Source organism: Barbatula barbatula (assembly GCF_947034865.1).
Source record: "Barbatula barbatula genome assembly, chromosome: 24".
Classification (NCBI taxonomy): Eukaryota; Metazoa; Chordata; class Actinopteri; order Cypriniformes; family Nemacheilidae; genus Barbatula; species Barbatula barbatula.
This window is the reverse complement of record NC_136787.1, coordinates 3765122-3787556: the sequence shown is the minus strand read 5'-3', so window position 1 is coordinate 3787556 and position 22435 is coordinate 3765122. Positions and strand designations below refer to the sequence as shown.

At 37.2% G+C, this 22435-nt stretch overlaps 1 protein-coding gene across 1 annotated transcript in view; it reads left to right on the top strand.

The window, feature by feature from the left end:
• Positions 1 to 2963: 2963 nt before the first annotated feature.
• palm2akap2 (PALM2 and AKAP2 fusion) overlaps positions 2964 to 22435 on the top strand; it is a 74050-nt gene continuing 54578 nt past the window's right edge. Inside the window, exons 1-4 of the mRNA XM_079448409.1 lie at positions 2964 to 3441; positions 6508 to 6704; positions 13180 to 13225; positions 21071 to 21151. Of these exons, the coding sequence (XP_079304535.1) occupies positions 6664 to 6704; positions 13180 to 13225; positions 21071 to 21151 (168 nt within the window). The 5' untranslated portion in view covers positions 2964 to 3441; positions 6508 to 6663. The remainder of the gene's footprint in view (positions 3442 to 6507; positions 6705 to 13179; positions 13226 to 21070; positions 21152 to 22435) is intronic.

Here is a 22435-nt window from a genome sequence, read left to right as displayed (position 1 = left end):
CATTACAATAAAAAACTGTGTCCACACTGGACAGCGGCGGCAACGCAATAATCCTGTTAGAACAAGTCGTGTCGTGTCCAGTGTTGATGCGTTATATGTTTCATAAGTCCATCTTATGCTGTGTTCACACCAAACGCAAGTTAAGCAATTTGCGTGAGTAAGTTATATACAAAGTCAATGCAAAGACCTGAATAGATGCGAACATGCGGCAAGCAATGCGAGCAGATGCAAAAAATTTCAACTTGAGTGACAAATTGGAGCGAAGCGCTCATTGACAGCCACTGCCATTGAAGTCACGCAATGTTTTTTGTGTCACTTGCACGGAAAAAAAATATTGCGAAAGGATACAAGTGGTGAAGGGATTGCCATGTTGATACTGGTGGAATATTGCATGACTCTCAGCCAATCAGATTCGAGAACAAGGAAGAACTGTTGTATAAATCAAAATAACTGATTAAACTGTAGTCATTGATTTTGTGTAGTTATTGATTTAGTCATTGAACCTGTGAGCTTTTTTGCATATTAGAATAAAACGTAGGATATATATAGGATATATGCCTTTTGACAAAGAATTTTGTAACATCTTAAACAAGTTTAGTGTTTTCTCGATTTCGTACCATACACTTCCTATTTTGATACTTGAACCTATATTGTAAAGATATTCCTCTTTAGCCACAAATGTATTATCTACAACTGAGATTCAAACGTTTGATTAATTACCAGGACTTTAACACAAAATTAAAGAATATTAAACACCCTGATAGTAAATCTTCCTCTGCTATGACAACATTTTCTACTCACTATCCAATACAGGACAATGACTGCTCAACCATGTTCATTTCTACACTCCCAGCTGTCAAATCCATTGCTGTCTTCCTCAGCAATGCTGTCAGAAATGGCCGCAGGCTGATAGAGTCATAGGTATCCAAGAGCTACTGATGAAAAGAAGATACATAGATCAGGTATAGGCTCATATCAAAGACTTTAAGCAAAGACTCTAAATTAAAGGTTGCCTGCCACATTGGGAGTTTTGTCACGAATACAATCTTACATTATGCTGACTGAGAAATGGTTCTCTGTGCCATAACAGGATCAAACATTAATATTCATATTTATTTGATCAAAATAACGCTAAAGTTAAAGTGATAACCAATAATAAATAAAAAAAATTCCGCAGAACACAAAAGAAGATATTTTGAAAAAAGTTAATAACCGAACGGTGTTGCCGCACAATTCTATTGTATGGACACAACACTTCTACTGTATGAACACAAAACTTCTTATGTATGGACACAAAACCACTGCGGGTGCCAGTTATTTTTTTTTAAATATCGTATTTTGTATTCTGTGGAAGAAAGAAAGTCATACAGGTTTGAAATGACAAGACGGTGAGAAATGGATGACAGAATTTTCATGTTTAGGTGAATTATCACTTTAATAGTAAAAGTTGTGGGCAATAAGTGGGACAAAAGTGATTGTGGGCAATAACACTAATTCTTTTGGTTACCTAAAACATAAGAAACAACGGATAGACACCAAAGGCTTGTTAGTTGAATAATATGACAAAAATAAGAAATAACAGACAGTCACCAAAGGTTTGTTAGTTGGATAATATGACATGAATTATTCAGAAATGGATTCAATAAACTGCATTTCAAACAATAAATAAATAAATAAAATACAGATTTAAGAGTAGCATTAAATGTGACAAATAAAATAACAAAATATTGAAAAAAGATTCAGTGGGAGAAAATGAATTGCATGCAATTGTTTTGTGCATGCATTTTCTTATTTTCATTGCTTGCGCGCACTCAAAATGATCTAACTGATCTGGCCTGTTGGAGTGAAAAAATCCACTGCCTGCTTGTGTGAATCTGGAAAGAAACAAATGTGACAGTTGGCCCAGAGAGATGTGTCACGTTAACAGAGCAGAGGCATTCTGTCTGTTTTTTTACGAGCTGTAAACCTCCTGAGATGCACAAACAAATAACTCTCTAAGCTGAATCTCTTTAATCAGTTTTTATTGTCAACATTTAACATTTCATGTTGTTTTCAACATTGCTGAGTTTTGGCATAAATATTGTATGTTGCCACAAGCAATTAACAAGCCTGTTGTATCACTCATAAATATGATCTTAATTTGCATAATCTTAATTTGCATAAAGCAGTACCTGTAGTCATTTGACATGTCACTGGAGTATTGTGAGTGGAGGGATGAGAGCGCATGTTATTTCTTAGAAATACTGCCCTCTGCTGTGGCATTGTTGAGCTTACAATTGAAGCGACGTTTTAAACATTAAGGACATTTCTGTCAAATAGGACTGTGTCCTTAGTTGTGCCTTGTAGCCTATAAGGCTACATAATTATAATATTAGGTCAAATAAGTAGTGTTCTTTTGTCGATGGAAATTATGAATTTCCTAAATTGTGTAATGAAATGTTGAATTATATTATAATAGGCCTATAAATATTTGTATTTATTTCTTTAACATGTTGCATGTTGTGCGTTACATTTTTGTTTTCTGAGTCTTATATAAGTCTACTTAGGCTACTATTATCATATACTGTTAAAGTACTATTATGTTTTAAACATCGTGACTGAAACTTTGCATTACTTCTCATGTTTTTTGCCTTCTTAAAATGGACCGCTTTTTGTATTCCCCAACTGAATATCGCTTTGGTTGAAATCAATTTTAATAGCTTTTTTTAATGCATTTTTTCATAACAGGATCAAACATTACAAATGAAATAGTATATAGCCAAGTAACAGTACATTTATTCATTTACAATTAATGCTATCTCATTTGATTTGAAGGCCAGATGAGCGTAAATGGTGTTTTCAGGATTCTTTCGCTCCAAATAAAAGTGGGGGCATTTAGTTGTTTATTTTAAGTCTGTCAAACAGTAACACGATGTGAATTGCTCTTTTTTGCCAACAGTAGGTAGCAATTCTCCAATGACCTTACATAGATCACAGATGAAGTGACATTGTAAACTGTGACCACTGACCGGCCCCTTTACAGCAGAGGAAAAATTCCAGAAAGAGCGATCAACAAAGCTAACATTGTATCAGCGTGAGATATCTGGTGCTCTTTACATGAACGGCTTTGTGCCTTACGCCCCCATTTTGAGTTTTTTTTTCTGTGTTTTGGGCTCTGTGTGAAGGCAATTTTGTGTAATTGCTACTGTGTTGTGTTGTGATGATCAGAAACATTTAAGCTAAACGGTCTCAAGGTCTGCCAAAAACAACTTCTGCCAATCACTGCCAAAAGGTAAGGTACACATTACTGATACTCCCGGTAAATTAAAACTGGTTTCAGGATCTTCTCGTTGAGCAAACATGTGAGATAGCTAGCTGGAAACTTCTACCATCATGGAATACCAAGGGTCATGTAACATTACAGCACTCACAGATAGTGGCATATCTCCAGACCTGCAAGAAGTGAGTAGCGTCTATATTAAGCTTCTTGATCTCATTAACTTTGGTTACTTTGACCACAATGTAATCCTTGTGCTGTTTTGTTTGTAGAATCTATTAGAGACAGATTAAACTAGAGCTGGTCATTTTGGCCATTTTGTTCTCAAGGTCCAAATCTTATTATTTAAATGTAGTCCTTTTATCCAAAAAGTGAGATCCAGACATTTGCTGAAGAAGAGCTACAATAGGTTCCGAATGTCAGAAGATCCTGGGACTGGTCGTAGGAAAGTACAGCAGTAATCCGTTACTGGTTTTGGGCTGTTAAGTATTAACCTCCTGGGAAAAATAAATTGTTTTGTAAAATAAATTAAAAGAAACTCCCACAGAACTATGGTGGTTTCACAGAAGAAAAATATATCACAGATGAGATCATTTTTAAGGTCTCAGCTACATCAATTAGATTAAGTGGCTGGCAAATAGAAACTTTTGTTGCGTCTCAGATGTTTTTACTGCAAACATAGAAACAGCTCATAAATATCTCCATTAGAGTTTAAGAGATACATTTTGTTGCTCAATATTCTTAATGTATTTTAATGCTTGTCTCATGTATCTTTCCTAAGCAATTTTGGGAGAAAGAAAATTGGCAAATATCTCCCGAGCTATAATTTATAAACCATGGCATTATGGAGACTTGTGGCAGATCTTTTTGAGCTAATAAACAAACTGCTTAGTTGGCCCCAGACAGTGAGATTCAGAGCATGGTCTGAAACGGTAACAGTTATGAGCCTGGTTAAATTCGGCAAAATTACAACCTGTTCTTGGCTCGGAATTTCCACCATGTGCTAAAAGAATGCGTGCAGAGGCGTTATAGCTCAGTCTCTTGTGTTACCAAGGCAGCGTGTGACGTGTTTGTGTTTACCTTCTTAAGATTTCTGTTATCAGCCCTGCGGTGGAAATGAACCATTTACGTACCGGCTGCCATGGATCGGAGAGAGTGGAACGATTAAGCAACGAGAACGATTAGGTGCGGTGGTGAAAAAGCGCTCTAAGATATTAACATTATCACAAACATCGAAGTGTGTGACACTCAAGAATGCAGAAAGCCTCTGTCGTGAACGTGGTGGAAGAACCCAATTGCAGCCAGCGTTGGTGAAGGGGTTAACAAGACTTTAATATATACACAAAACAGAAAACAAACACCCACGATGGGGTAACAAAACAAGAACAGGGGACACGATAAACTGATAAGAACTAAACACTTGACAAGAACACTAACTACAAAAACATACAAGGACTAAACAGAATACTCACAAAGACTATACTTAAAGGATTCTCATGCCGCGGGACCAATGAACAAGGCATCTATACGTGGAAACAAGTACAACAAACGAGCACAGGACAATGAACACGAGGATGTTTTAATGGGGAAACACAGGATAATTAACAAGGGGTAGGTGTAGGTAATGAAACACTAATGGGAAGGCTAACAAGACAAAAGGGTGGAAACACAGCCGAGACACGAGAAAGCACATGGCAAGTCAAAATCAAACCAACGCCATGTCTTTCTCACACAAAACCTAAGGCTATGCCATGGCTCCGCTGCAAGACCAAGAATAAGCATGACATGATAGCGGAATCATGACAGCCTCAACACTTCAGCTCAATGTGACCTTGCTATTGTCCCTTAAAAGACCACCTCACCACACAGCATTAGAGCACTATTCATAGATGTAAAAACTAGATGGTGCATTAGCATCTGTTTCTATGGGCCGCTATACGAAGGTCGTCCACCATATTGGAATGGTGCAAGCCCTTGCATTTATAATAATATATATGTTAAACTAACACATGACAACAAAGATAGGTTATCCCATTTTTCACAGCCATGGCTGTGCAGTGTTGGGCCATTCTTGTACACTGTGAGGGAAAGAGTGGACCGCTCCAAGACGGCGAACATGTCTAGGTGCCAGGAGCGCTTGAATGTAGCATCTAGTTATATATAAAGCCACACCTTTAGTGGAACTAAAATATCACAGAAATGGTATTTTGAACTTAAAATAAAGTTTACCGTGGGTGTCAAAAGAGCAAAACAACAAAGATAAGGGCAATTACACACAAAAATAAAAAAGATAAAAAAGATTACAGTTAAACTGCATACAGTAAATGAAAAAATAGGGTGGATTAAAGGAATTAACTTGGACTATAGTCATGTCATTGTACTCCTGTTGCCTTTAGTATAATTAGTTATTGTATAATTATTATAATAACTCAATATAATAAATGTAGAATATTAGCCATAAGTATTATTGATTGCAGATTTTCTTAATTTCCAGTGACACAATGACCTAATGCCCCCACAATGATAGTGAAAGTCTCAAAGACCAACATTCAATACAAAGAGATGAAGTTTACAGTAGGTTTTGGTGTAAAGTTAGAGGTTATAACTTATAGTTTGAGTATAAAATGAATCACGTCTATGGAAATTCCTTACAATGTATAAGTTTATGTCTTCATTTTTTTTACTCGTAAGTGTTTCCAGCCTCTCTACCAACGCCAAGCGTTACTCTATGTGGCACAATTGCTCCTTTTTTAGATCAACCAAGCAATCCTCTCTGTGTCAAATCACCACGTCTGTAATGTTTCTAGCATTATAGGGGACAATGTATAGTATAAGGAAGGTCAAATTCTCGGACACTCCTGTCTTGTTTTGGTTATACCAAACAATGTTTTGGTATTACTACATGGCTACCTACATCGTTGAATCTTAAACTAGTCTTTAAAAAACATATTGTATCTTTGTCACAGGGCATGAATGTGCATATGGATTCTATACGGTACATCAATGACACATAATTAAGGTTAATTACAGGTTATACGCAGTTACAGCATGTCAGATCTGATAAAAAATGTTATTGGTGGTTTGATATGCATATCATTAATTAGAATTACAGTAATATCACAGTCTTGTTTGAAGCAATAAAGCATATCCTCTTTCAATACAATAAGATGTAAAACAAATGTGACCCTCCCTCCTGTCTCTGCTTCTCTCGCTCACTCTCTCTTTCTCCCTTTCTCTCTCTCCTCCTGCAGGCTAGGCAGAGCTGTAGCAAGCTGCAAGCCTCTACCCAGCATCCATCTGAAATCTCAGGGAAAGGTGGAGATCCGTCATTCCCAAGCCGAAACAGTATTAGCAGTTGAGAGAACCGGAGACTAGGAAGGAGAGAAGAAGAGGGAGAAGACGCAGCCATGATGGGCACACCTCTCCGGAGGAAAGCCCCGGCATATGAGTGAGTACTTCCATTTTTTCCTCACCCTCCCTCTGATGGGTTGGACATCATGAACAGGTTGCCATGGCAACGGCAGCCAGGGCAGTGAGAGGATGATGATGCTGCAGCAGCTGTTGTCTGCAGTCATGGATTCCTCCATGTGTGTGTGTGTCCGTGTGTGTGTATTTGTGTGAAAGAGAGAGAAGCGAACATGCATGTAATGTGTCACATTGTTTTCGCCAATGTTTTGTACCTATAGTAAAGGTTCACATATAGTGTTGAAGAAGACATTGAATTAGGACAGCACACAGTAATAATGTTGACAGTAGGTCTACCGTTTATTTTGGGGTGTTGGCCCCTAATTCTGCAGCAAATGCAAAACAGCCCATGCAAGTGGGCTACTATTATGTCAGAATTTGGGTGCTATATTATATCAATAATGAGTGAAGACATGTCTAATATTTTACAAATAAAAATGGCTGACTGAAAATAAAAAGCCCCATTTTGATCGCCTGGTTTCCGTGCATTGTAAGTTAGGGTGATGCAGTACAAGGGGCAAGACATGTTGAAAGCCAATTGCCTTTAGATTACAGTTTGTTACAGTCATGAACCATACTACAGTAACAGTTACATACTGTACAGCACATACCTGTGGTATGTGGAAAAAGTATGAATTGTGCAACTCCAGTCTGTGAGTGGCATCCAGTTGTCTCCTCGGAAATCCAGTTTTGATTTAAATCCAGTTTTAATGTCTAAACAATAATGATTGTAATATTAATCATATTAATAGTAGGATTTATATCTATATGTACTTGTATATACAGTATATAGGAGCTTTATAAATGTGAATGGAAGCTCAAGTTAAATGTATGTTGATAAATATGTAAGGTGTATCTTACGGTATGTTGTAGGTAATATTTTAATATTACAATATTACATAAATTTTTACAGTATTTACTATATGCAGAATGATTTCATAGTCAACATTTGCCACTAGTCAGTGATAGGTACTTTTATCTTCAAATTTCTTACAGTATCAAGGCCACATTTTTAATGTGCACATCTGCACATTTTATTTTGTTCACTTGTATACTCAAAAATACTCAAATTCCATGCGTTTATCTTTGCAAAATAAAAAAAAATTATCTTTTAAAAAGCAGTTGAATATATCAGGACCGACTGCCAGCTTTGAGCGATATTCATAACTAAAATTTAAATAATATGACATTCTGTATGTCCAATAGACTAAACGCAATAGAAACTTCACACGTCTGCTTTTTCTATTCCTGAATATCAATCCAATAAATGTTTACCATGTAAATAATTAATAAATGACATACATTCTGTTTATAAACGTATTTTCGTTTACTCTAAATCCCTAAATGTAATGTTTTTGAGGGAATTGTGTAAACACCTTCAGGTATGGTATCTCTCAGCCAAATCCAGGTTGAAGTTAAAATACCTCAAATGACTGCATTGACTGACATTGGTCAGGTTGTCATATTTGCAGGTTGTCATATTTGCGATAATGCTGCAGTCTAGTTTGAAAGCGTGATCTTGAGAATAAAGAAGACCTGAAGCCATCACACCAAAGAATGCGTTTGGAGTACTGCAGCTGTCACATTCCAGACACATGCAAAATTAGCAACACGTATAGCAGGGCAACAGGCAGTCCTGCTGGATGAACACCACGTCTCAATCCTCTCGAATAATCACCACATTCATCTTAGCTGTAATGATATATACAACAGTTGTGTTTTCCATGCATCAAGATGATCGGGACAGCTTCGATTATAAAGCCTTACAACAACCGATGTAGTTTTTTTATACATTTACACATTCAAATTCAGCTGAATCAAAGAAAGCTACTGTAGATCACATTATTTGTGCTTCGTTTATCCGTACGTTTATCCACTTTTAAGTTATGTCTCTTTATACAGTAATTTAGAACTGATTCACAGTTGAAACTATTCAGAAATGTCCTCACATGGGGTCAAGTTAAGTCCCTAGAGTTTAATATTATAACCACAATTGGCAGCACACACACATTTGAAGTGTTTGTTCGGGAAAAAAAACAGAGCTGTGAAACACTCCAGAACAAACACAGTCATAAACACTATGGAAGATGGAGCAGAGTTTCTGAACATAACTTTTTTGGCTTCAGATAAATGGATTCTTCTCAAAACAAATCAAATCATTTGGAGACTTCTATAAACAGCCCCTCGGGTTGTAACTATACTAAATGCATCCACAAAAATCAATGGTTTGTCAGAAAGGGACAAATCCATCCAATGGGTTACTCTGAGGACTCTGTCACCTGAAGACTCTGGACAGCACTTATACTCCCATGTCTTTTCACACATTTAAGCTCTCTCGGTTACACACAGGGATTTTGCGCTATCGCTCTGGTTGTACACATATATATTTATATATATATATATATATATATATATACAGTATATATACTTATCTATACATACATTTGCAGCTGGTAAGGATGCGAAATACCCTGTTGGTTATTTGATTTATTCCAAGTGGGTGGAGCCTTTGATTTATAAGTGTATGTACTGTGTATATGGACTGTATATACCTATAGTGTATTTGTTTTCGTTGTTTTTTTGTAAATATGCTGGCTCATTTTTGTGACTCTTGGACACTGTAAATCAAAGTACACCTTTGCACTAACGCGCTATTGTGGCTGAGCCATCAATTTCATTTGTGAGGGAGCCAGCTTACGACACGCTTTATCATACTGAGGAATTGTTCATATTTGGCCCAACCATGGCTTGAAACAACCCTGCATTTTAGGCTGAAGTGTTACATCCTGCGAGGTCGATTGGTTGTTATCAAAAAATAAATAAGTTATTAGTTTCTTGCAACGATAGAGTAGCAGTTTATTGGCCAATATGATTTACTCTTTTTAAAGAAGTGCAAAGTCCTGATCACCTCCGCCTTAGTAAGGCATTGCAATTTATGAACTTTTGTAGGATTTGTAAAGCTGTGTATTACTTCATTTAAGGCAGCAAAATATTTGTACAGCAAAAACAAACGTATTTTAGACAGAAGGTTTGGCACCATTTAACTATCCAATACCACGCCTACAGTGTTATTGTTGACACTTCAGGTCCAGATTACTTGTCTCGGTATAAATTCTGTCTCTTTGTAATCTTCAATTGTCACTTTTGGTACAGGCATTTATACTATTGCAAACAATAAGACCTCAATGACAAAAAATCAGTTGAATACCCAACACGAAATAAGGACATGCATATGAAGTACTAAATTATTGAACATAACTGCAAGCACTAATGAACATTATTCACACATGGTCCAGTTTGTTGCTCTGAACACCTCCTCCTAATATCTTTGACAGAGGTTTGATCGAGCATGAATTTGTATAAGTGACATCCCAACACAGCACGTCTAACATCCTTTATGAAATATGCATACATGTCTAGCAAGTGAAGATACAAGAGATTATACAATACATTGTTGAGTTTTTTTGAATGAGGCAGCCAGCCTGTGAATGGTGTATTTCACTCCAAAAGCGTGTGAAGACCATTTCGCTATGCATTTATTTGGCATTCGATTCCCAGCGTTTGGACTCCCACATCTGGAAGGTATTACTGTGCCTCGCTGGCTCATTGGATGAGGTCACTGTGCCAGAGAAACAATGTTGCTTTTGTCTGTTATGTTGACTGATGACGTTACAGCCAATGCTAGAAATGGAAAAGTAAAGCGTGTGGCGAGGGAAGACGGCATCTACAAAAGCGCAGTATATTGCACTTTTGAGAGTGCTTTTAAAGTCTGGGACAAAGTGCTTACAAATTCTTAAAGTTGTTCATCAATGGCAATGATAATGTACTGATGAAAACAGACACCACCATAGGCCAATATACTGTATAAGGTATTTGGAAGTTTAACAAATCCATTAAAAGCCATGTGTCCTTTTGTAACAAATGAAGTTCTGTAACACAATGTTCTACAAGTTCTTGCACTGTAGTGTTAACGTGGAAATGTTTCACAGGGCTCTGTCAAATGATTTTTTATAACTTTTGTGGAGCTGGTTTAGTCACAAAGCTTCTGAAGTCTGCCGTCTGCAAGTGTTCTGTGTTTCGTGGCTTTCAGCCTATTTCCAGTAGTTGCGTTAGCTTCCAGGAATTTCCTCCATCTACTAATGTTTCGTGCTGCTGTAGGTTGTGTGATCCAACCACTAACGTTTATTATTCCAAAATGTCTGTGATGCTTCCATCACTCATTTCAGTATCATGCTCCCATTGTTTCTCAGTCCAATTCTTTAACATTCTTTTCTTATTTTACAGTAAATAGACATTACATTGTTTTTATGTGCATTATTTTTGGCTCACCTGAATGGTTTATTCACTTATCTGGTGCCAGTTAGCATCTGGTAATAATATACGTATTTCTAAAAAGTATAATGAATATTTAGTATCTGATTAAAATGCTTTCTTGACATACAGAATAATGTGTTGTATTTAATGTGCCATTGCATTAAATACATTTGCAGATGCACAAGTCACCTGAGATGAACCAAATACTCAAAACACATTACATTCCGTAATGTGAATGTAATTACATTTACATTCACATTACATTTCGTTGCACTGTACTTGTATGTGTGTAATGACAATAAATTGAATCCAATCCAATTGAATCCAATTCCCTGAGATCATTCCTAAATCTGACTTTTTCTGTTCTGTGATGACTTATTTGCATTTATTTACTTGATCAGGCAGCAATAACTTTGACCAGCAGACAGTCCTGTACACACACTGACCTGTCACAACATTTAGTCATAATCTCATTCGCTGCATTTCTTACAGTTCCCATGAGCTTGCATCTTGCAAACATTACAGAGAGTGTTAGCTCAGCCTTTACTCCATATAAGGATTTTTTGTATCCTTCCACAGGAGTTGAATGAGAGGTTGGATGGGGGAAAGGCAGCCGGACCCCCTATGTTCATATTCCCTGTTGCTCACTTTGGCTTTACAGGAGGAATGAATCAGAACTCTGGATGTTTAGTACAGCCTCTCAAAGCTGCTTTCCAAAAAAGACAGAGCCATATTTGCAGAGAGTGTTTCCAAACCAGACATGGTTCCAGTCAGCAACTTTTTACAGATGGTTCTCAGTTAATTTTGTATCATCCCTTTTAAAACATAAGTTACATGCATATCGACCCAATTTTTTTCACATAAAGATCACATCATGATTCAACTATAAGAACATTCCTAAAACAGAACTCTAACATTTAGATGGCACAGTTCAGTTTTTCAAGATCTTTTATTTATTGTATTACAAACCAGTATGGATTCCTATATGTTGAACGCAAAAAGACATGCTCTGAAGCATGTTTAACCATTACATTTTAAACTGTACCAAGGTCTTGAAATTACCATTAAAGTCATCTAGATTTGTGTAATCATATTTCAGTGTATTTCATCTATTTACATATAAACGATGTGATGGCTTTGTGGGGACCTTATTAAAATGTGGTTATTGGTTGATGCTTTAGAAAATAAAAGATTATTGGAGAAACCATTTCCTTACATTTTTCATACATTTTATAAATAGGAGAACCTCATCCCGCTACAGAGAAGCTTCTATCCAACAGGAAGGTCCTGTGGATAAAGTCTTTTTTAACCAAACCATAGACCCACAACGAAACCTTTAGGAAGGAATAGAGGATGCATAAATGCTGTTGATTTCAAACAGACACAAATCTAAAGGACACATTGGCAAATAAGATCTGAGAGCAACTTTTTTACTGCCTTTTGTATCCATCTTCATTGTAGATAAAAGACTAGCTTGTCGAATCTGGAAAACATCTCCTTTTGTGCCATGTAAAAAATGTATTCTGGGATAACAGAATATTATGAAGTTCTTTTTATGCACTCATTTTGATGTTGTAGGCTACTATTCTCTTAATTCCTTAGATATTGTTAAACAATAGCGAAACAACTGGCAGATGGAAGATTGCGATTAACAATCATGGAGCAGATTTCCTCTAAGCTTGCACTTGCTCATGTCCCCAGTGTGGGGCACACCTTTGTTTTCCATCCCAGCACGTACACGCACACGCGCGCACACACACACAGAGCAGCAGCAGTCACAGATAGATGTGACAATGTTATTCCTCCCTCCATACTGGCAGCTATGTCTACACGACTGTAGCTCTCTGCTAAACACAGGGGGCGGGTTTAAGACTGTCATCTGTCCATAATGCCCTCCTCTCGGCTGCGACGAAGAGGGGGAGATAGGTAGGAGGAGAGAGAAACAGAAAGAGAGAGAGAGTCTGGCAGACACATGGCTAGAGAATGAGAAGATCTTGACCTCAGTACACTGTGTCTGCTTTAGAGGACCAGGGTTGAGTGTGTGTGTGTCTGTTATTCTGCTCATCTACCACACCACACACACACAAGAACACTTGGAATTACCAGTCTCACCGTAACTGAGAATTCTGCCTTTGTTTTTCCAGGATGGCTGAAGCTGAACTTCATAAGGAAAGGCTACAAGCCCTGGCGGTAAGTTTTTGGCTATATTCCTCTACAGACATATTCTATTCGAAAGCATTTTCCAGGAACATGACTAAAGACCTTGTTAATATGCCCATAGCTATGCTCCCCTACAGTAAGAAAATGTAGGAGTTGGTCTACGTAATAAAAATTTGGCTTACAGTAAAAGGAACAGCTGTTGTGGCACTTTTAGTTTTTTGTAATTTGTTTGTTCTCACTGAAAGAAAATCTGACACGGATGAATCATCATATGAACCAAAGGGCAAGAATTTCAAATGTGAGACTACATTTGGCTCCAGGTCAACACTTCAGCATTTGACCAGCAGTGAGCAACAGATGGAAAACTATTTTAGCCACATTGCTAACATCTTTGGGATTCCACTCAAGAGACATACACATGTAGGACCACCAACTGTTGGTCAACACTTAGAAGTGCCCTCATGTACAATCATCTCATTTAGTTCTCGAGCACCTTTTTTTCTATTTTTCTGCTTATTTTACCAATTCAAAAATACCATAATACCATTCTTGACTCATCAGCACATTCATTTATTTTACTAGGGTGTCTATGGGTACCAAGTTTATTGCCGAACCTTAATCTCTAAGTAATAGATACCTCTAATTCACACACATCTAAACAATGAACAATGTTTCTTGGCGTTATAATTGTATCTGCTAATGCCTTTTGAATGAGTTTTGCCAAATGAAAGGTAATGGTTGAGACAGAGGGCCAGCAGGGCCTGCTTCGCTCAGACGGAGGATATATAAATAATTTAGGTTAGACAGAGTCTGCCAGCATCTCAAGCATTAGGGTATGACTGGTGATCATAACAAATGGGTATAATCTAAATAATGCTGTTTACTTTGGCTTTGAAAGCAGACGTTACCCTCCAATCACTCAAATTAAAGTTATTATACTGCAGTTTTCAAGCATTTTAGCAAACGTTCAGTGCTTTTAGCCCATCTGATAGTTGTGGCCAGAATACCAAAGGAAGTGATGTGTATATTGAGTAAAGTCACGCGCGGTAGTAGCAAAAGCTTGGTTTTGTGAATCACTCTTGCAGGATCATAATGACGTCAACCACATACCTATAACTGCAAATGCATTCAAATGCTTAAAACCCAATGAATAAGATTGCTGCTGGGACTAACAACAATGGTTTTTAGTGTGCCATGTGTTCAATATCACCCCAGACCAATTTAGAATAAAATACAACTGGGTGTTTTTGTTTCAAACCATTTAACTGTTAAGTGGATATGGCTATTACAAGGCATTTACGTAAATTTGCATCAAGTTACACCAAGTAATTACTTTCTGGCCATGTTTTCCCAAACAGTCAGTCAGACAAAGCATTGCATGCACTGTTACAAGCATGTCGGGCAGCACAGACATGGGGATTTTCCATTTCTTTGAAATATAACAGGTCACATTAATGAGCTGGTAAAACTTTATTGAGCAGTGTGTAGCTCAGTGGAAAGCTATTCATTATGGTTGCATGGGAAAACGTTCTTTGAAAAATGCTTGTCTTCTTTATCCCACCATGATTTAAACACTTATTCACAATCAATGTGATACGAAATCTAACAAAATTGTTATGCATTCTGAGGAAGTTGTCAGGGTGTTGCTATGAGTGTTTTTTTGCATGCGTTGGATGATTGCTACTGTATGTAGATTGCTACTGTATGTAGATAAAGATGTAGTTACTGGCCTACAAATCTCATTTTAGTAGCTTTGGCTCTGATCCCCATTTTCAATGTAGGTCTGGGTTTTCCAGCATAGGTCCAGCATCTAATCGAGACCAAACAGTGCCACTTCCATAGCATAAATAAACCAGAAAGGCTAGGAGCTATGATATATCCATAACTCAACAACAAACACTTCCCCTCATATCATATTTGGATAAAAGCGTCTGCCAAATGAATAAATGTAAATGTAATGTAAGTATCAGCTAGTGGATACCCCTGCCCATCTAAAGGGGCACTTTCAACCAGGCTCCCAACTGGAGTTGGCGTGACAGAGAAGAAGCCCACCATGGACCAGGAAAAACTCAATGTTCTAACATAAACAAAATGACATTTTGACAATGACATCTTCAAGGAAACTGTTGTGCTGTGCTAGTCATTTAGTAATAATAAAACAGATGCCTTGTGCTACTACAATCCGGGCAGCTTGGTGAGTACTTTATGTACTGTGTCTCATTAGAAAGCATTTTATTTAGACTTGCTCTCAAGAAAGAAAGCACCACAGAAGTTTGCCCGTGGATTTACAATTTAGGGTTTCTCGTTTCACTCGATCCAAAATCTGAATTTCTCAACCACATGTCCTATCTGGGCTTCTTTTGGTTCTAAATTACTCCAAAGCAGCACATCCCGTTTAAAGTTGACCCAGGGTTGTTGCACCTATCCACAAAGCTAATCACAGAATGAGTTGCATACCATTTACTGTACATTTATGACGGTACATTATTTTTTGCCATTAGGATGTAACAATATAAAAATTTCACTGAACGGTTATACCACAGTATAAAGTCCACGGTACCGTATTTGTTGCAATATTTAAAATGACAAGTGATGACTTGGAAATGTGCCATGAGCATCCTCTTTTCTTTATCCTCTAATCATAACTGTTGCTTAGAGGTGGTCAGATTGGTCAAATGACCTGAAAATCTCTTTTATAAAAGAAAATAATTGCACCAGATGGACCTTGCCAATGGTAACATCTATTATTTTTGCAACATTCTCTATGTCAGGCCCGGGAGACTCGTTTCATACAGTCATGTGACCACGGTGATATTGAGACAGTTTTGCTATTGCGATAACACAATATCGAGTTAATAATTCTCTCCTAAACCACTCTCTCAGAGTGTTACTGGTGGCTTGATCTAGCTACTATAGCTACAGGTTTCTGGTCCATATAACACTAAACCACACACTGCTGTGGAGCTGGAAAGCTGTTCAGTCCAAATATGTGGCTTTTCTTTCAAGCTCAAATGAGAGATGAGTTAGCGGGCTGCTAATTGGTGCTGGCTAAAAATGATTGTCTGTGGGCTGAGCTTGGGAGGACAGACTTTGTGCCTGCCCTGAGCTTTGACTTGCAGTACACAAATGAAATTTGGCTTTGAGTTTGCATATTTCAGAAAGGTGGGGTTTACTTCAGGTGGGTTTGGATTCCCATAGCTCTTGGGTGTAGGGGCCCAGCTGTAATTCTACCAAAGCATTAAATACTCAAATTGCTGTAACTAAATGCCCTTTTGCTAACTGACACTACAAAAATATTAAAGCAGACACACATCACTATCCATCAGCTAGGCTATATCTCTGTATGAAAGTATTTTAACTGAGGTTAAGGTAATAGTGTCTGCTAGGATAGCCCATTGTGGGATTTGAAGCTCCACTAGTTACCAGTCAATGTGACTGGTAAAGACCAGCTATCACATGATCTGTTAGCAATAACAACACTATTCGCGGTTTCATAAAACCTGAAAGCATTAACTACAAAGAAAAAGTAAAAGTATGCTTAAACAAATGTACATTGAATTAAAATGACTCTAAGCGATGCAGACAGTTATCAGTCGTGGATTCTGACGTGTTGTCCACACAACCTGCAATGTGATCATAATGAAAGTCTGGATATTCCAGCAGGAGGGAATGGTTGCACCGAAGAACAAAAACCCCAAATAACTCATGGGCACATGAGCATAGCTATGCACTCGTACTGTGTACCATATTTCTCTGTAAATATCATTGCAATGTGCACACAGTAGTAATTTACAATTGATATTACTATTTGGAATGCATACGTTTCATTAATACAGTATGGCACCCATGGGAGCTTGAGTTTGTGTGTTTGCAGTGCTCTATAAACAGGGAGCATGCTCACCAACTATAAAACACAAATTCATGGTTACATGCTATACACTAGTAGGCAAGTAATGCACAGAATCTTAACTAAATACTTTTGGAAGCAGGCCCTATACTGACTCCATACAAGCCATTATTCAAACTTGTTCTTGTTTTTATTACATAAGATTGAACTATTCATCGAGCAAATATAAATGGGTTGCATACGCAGCAAAAACCCACCAAACATTTCAAAGGCTTCCGTTCTCAAGGAGCCTCTGGGAAAACTGTGTCCAGTCTATTTTGGTCTTTCCACTGAGAAAAACACTTGCGACTCTTGATAAAGAGCCATCACCATCAGTAAAGACTTTCAAGCCTCAGCAGATAAGACATTCAATGAATACAGATGACAGACCGTAGCAAACTGTTTATGGTCATTGACATATCATAAGCTCTCAGAGGACATTTCTATTGGACAGGGTTTGCTCAATAGTGCGATCGGAAACAGCATTTCTCGATTCTCGGTTAAATATTTAATAATTGATTCTCTTTGCTTCTCAAATGATTCAGCTAAAACCCAATAGTAGGAAGTAAAACAAACACAATTGTTGTGGACATATAACCCCAAGGAGCTTATTTTAAAATAAATGCAGATAGCATTTCAGTATCAAGTAAAGCAATACAGATATTACATTTTTGTGATTTTACTTTCCTCCTGTGATTTGATTTATCTATGTCTTTTATACTGACTGTAATAAAACAAAAGTTGACATTTAATACGATCAATTTTATAGTTTGTCTTTGTTCACTGTCAGCATTGCTCTAGTTGGAGGCGTCATTTGTAGGAGTCAACGACACATAACAGCTCAGGTCACTGGTCACAGTGCCTTTGTTGTCTGTTAAATGACCTCTTGACAAAAGTTTTGTCCATACTATCTGCTCTGACTCACTGATTCCCAATAATATTTCATTTTGCATAACAAAGTATGTAGTTCATTGGAAAATTCCCTAATTTTTAGTAGGTTGTAATACAGTTGGGGCAGTTGTGGACTAGTGGTTAGAGAGTCGCTCTTGTAACCAGAAGGTCAGCAGTTTGATTCTCAGAGCAAGGCCCCTGCCCCTAACCATTTGCTACCAGTACGCTGCAGTGATAGCTGCCCACTGCTCCTTGTGTGTCCACGTCTTGCAGTTTGTGTGTTCACTATTTACTGGATGTGTTAAATGCAGAGGTCACATTTCACCTTTCGGTTAGCATAACTTACAAATTAGTCACTTTCACTTTACATTGGAATATACTGGACTTTCATGTCATATGTGAAAATGTAATATTGCTGTGTTGATAAATGAGTCTTTATTTCTGTCAGCAATCTGTGAGATAGCTGTATATCTGTCAGGATATTGTTGTTGGGATTCAAAAGTGCATGAAAATTTGCAATAGAAATCATGGTTGACTATTTATGTCTGCTGCCATATAGGATTAATTTGCTGTGAATTACGATGAAGTCCATTATTGTTCAATGCATAAACTATTCCATTTTTTCTTCCCATTAACATCAAACCCAATAGGTTAACATTAAAGGAAGACAATGTTTACTAGACTTAATCTGTTGGTTACTCTTAACTTACTTATGACTCAGCGCAAACTCTTTTAGTATATCTCAGGAGACCTCATTTGTTAGATTTAAGTACAAATGTAGCACCAAAAGAGATAAAGAAGGTATAGCTTTACTGCCATACAGATGTTTTCCATTTGGACTGGGGAACAAATCCATATTGTTTGACGGTCCCAAGAAGCCCGACGTCACATTATATTACCTGTGATTCATGTTTAACCTATGTCCACAATTATTTACAGATGCTACTCTCTGTCTGGAAATTAGCCACGCTTGTTACTTATGACCTCTGCATGAGCAATATTTCAAGATGTACTTTGAGCTATACATTACGTCTCTGTGGTGGGTAACGTGCTTTGCTGCCGTTCTATTTCTGTATGTTACTCTAAGCTTTGCTATGTGCCAGCATACATGGTGTGAAAGAGATCTGGCTTTAGGATGAGAGGGATGAGAGGGGCGTGGTGTGTCGTGCCGTTCTGTTACTGATGATGAATGTACTGTCAGTGTAATTACAGCCTTGCAAAACCAAAACACAGGAGATATTCCTTCCAGAGTTCCAAAGTTGTGCAGCACATCACAAAAACTTTAGACTTAACTAATAAAACTATAAAAGAAATGGCATCACAGACAAAAGTAAAGGATTATGAATTAAAATGAGTATATGTTTAAATTCCCCAATAAAAGTGATATAAAGATGTAACCACATATTTGCATTTCGGGTTAGGTTAGTATTTGGGGGGATGGAAACTGCAGAATGAAAATAATTAAGACCTCATCTGGATATTTTATGAATATTTTAATATATTTAGAAAATCATATTTTCCTAATATTATTTTATTAAAGCAATTAGGTACTTGGGACTAGTGCTTTTTTGTGAATAAGTCACAGCTGGAGGGGTTGCAGCAGGCACTCCACTTGACGCCTTGCCTTACAATGCCCTTCAGCCGTGGTGACTTATTCACAACAAAGCCGAATTACTATAGTTTTGATTTGAGTTTTATTTAGTTTTATAATTTTTTTCAATTAGCATGTTCATTTTTATAAAGTTTTAGCAATGTTGGTATATGCTTTTGTCATTTTATAATTCATTTGTTAATTTTATTTGTTGCTATATAAGATTAATACATTTTAGTTTTAGTTGTATTTTAGTTTTTGTAATTGTAGTGCTTTAAACTTATTTCAGTTTACTTTTGAGGCGACATTTCAATGTTTAATTTAGTTTCATTTATTTTCAGGTCAAAATTGTATTTGATGTTAATGAACAGAAGCATTTTCAAAGATTTCATTTGTAGCAAAAAAGCACAGGCTCTCGTACATAACCCAAGTGAGTGAAAGTGAAAGTGAAGTGAAAGTGACCTATTTGTCAGTTATGGAGAACCATACCTGAAATTTGCCCTCTGCATTTAACCCATCCAGAGAGTAGTGAACACACGTACACCCGGAGCAGTGGGCAGCTATCACTGCAGAGGGCACAAGGGCACCTCAGTCGTTACCTGCCGGCCCTGAGGATCGAACTGGCAACCTTCTGGTCATGAGTCCGACTCTCTAACCATTAGGCCACGACTGTAATAGCATACATGTAATAGTTAGATATTGTAGTTGAAAATACTGGTTAGATTTAAACAAAACTTAGTTCTAGAAGTGTCAATATATATTGTATTTTCTTATATATCCTAATGAGGCTCCACTGAGCTTGCATGTAAAATTCGGTTGCATCAATTACTGACAAATTCTACAAGAGTTCTTATTGGAGGCAAATTTGCACACATCTGGATAGCATATTATTTTTTCTTCCCTTGAAGTCACATGGGAGTGCATACGTACTGCACGAGTGTTCTGTGCTGGAATGTGCTCGTGAAACTGTGTTAAAGTGAGCTTAAACGTTTGCTAAAGAAGCTGGATAACCTTCACATGAGCTGGATGACCTTTAGATGTTATTATATATCATTCTGTACGTAAACAAAAACGAGATTTCCAGTGATGAGCAGGCAATAGCATTTCTATTGCCATGTTGTTGTTTTTTTGCTTAGGTGTTCTGTGTGGGCACTGGTAGGGCACTGCTATGCAGTTGCTAGGGTGTTATGTGTGGTTGCTTTATTGACTGCACGTTAAAAGTAAGTGATTGTACAGTAATTTTCTTCTTAACAAGTTACACAATTTTAAGGTTTAATTCATGTCCGGACAGTTCACACATCAAAATAAAATGTAATAAAGGTAATGCCTGCCTTAGAAAGCTTACACAATAACGACAAACAAGAAGCTGTTTGTCAAAGGAAATTACTGAAAATGAATTGAAACAAACCTTATGCATAACATTTGTTTAATATTTAGTATTATTATTTAGTGTTAATTTATTCAAATACTGTCATTGATGTTAAACAATATTTTATCATCTTTTTAGGAAAAACGAAAAAGACAAGCTGAAATAGAAGACAAAAGACGACAACTCGATGAACTTGTTCTGCAACTTCAACATTTCAAGGTAAAACTCATTTCATATCATAGGAAAGTTCAATTGACAAATATTCACATATTTGTTTTTCTCATGTTTTTTGGATATCAACGTGTCACATCCTCTCAAAATCACTCACATGAGAAAGCCTTAATAGTTTGGTTTTGATGCCAATCTGTGTGAACAATTGTCAGGGGACCATGTCTGACTGTAACCAGCAACACTTGCGTGTGTTATCAGAGAGCCGGGAGTTTGCCTCATTTATACAGAATTACTGTTAGAATTACTCACATTTTCTGGCAGTTAGTTTACACAAAAACAATTCTCATGAAAGAGATTCGTCCAGGCCCCAGGAGAAAAGTTTGCCTGAAGAAAAAAAGATCAACCAGCTACAGACTGTATTAGCAAATACGTATCTGTCATATCTTTAAAGTCGTGTGAACATGAGGATCGTAGAGAGCACAACTCCACATGAGGAATGAGACTTGTCTGTAAAAGACAGGAATACCCAAGAAGTAAAATGTTTATTTGTTTAATCGGAATCTTAAGCAATTTCTCATCGGAAAGTACTGCCACAATGCCTGGGATATATGACTTGATTTGTCCCTCGAAGTATTTTCTCGTAGAAGGATAGCATATGATGGGGTAAAGGCCCTGTAAAAAAGTTCCATGTGAGGAAGGAAGGAGGCGGGAACCGGGGAACATAAAACAACATTTTAGTAAATAAACAAACAATAAAACAAACTTAAAATACAAATGTCCAGGCCTGGTCCTCTCTCACACGTCCCTGTTGTCGCTCCTCCGTGAGAGATGCGAGACCGCTGCATGCACCTCGCGCCTTTCCCTCACGGCTCTCGTCCCGCCCCGCTCACCACAGGCCCATTCACACCGCTATACAGATTTTAATACAGAAATCTAATATGATAACTGTATTAGCATCAACACCGTGGATAATAATGCTATATTTATTTTAAACATGCGCTGCAGACTAACAGTTTACATGAACTATACATTTAAATCAAAATGATTTGAAGCATTATGTTTTCTTGCATGTGTCTCATTTTACTAGTTAAGATAACAAGTAACATGCAACATGTTGCTAACAAGTATTTATTATATTAGATAGAAGCTGCTGTGTTGTTCAGTACTTTTCATATTTTAGATAATGTATATCAGTATAACTCATTACAGTGCATTTTACCAAATGGTAAAAAAAACGTTTACTTATTAGAAAATATTGGAATAAAAAGAGCGTGTACAAGAGACATTTAAATTAGCACAGATAGATATGTACTAAATAAAATGTGTGGGACG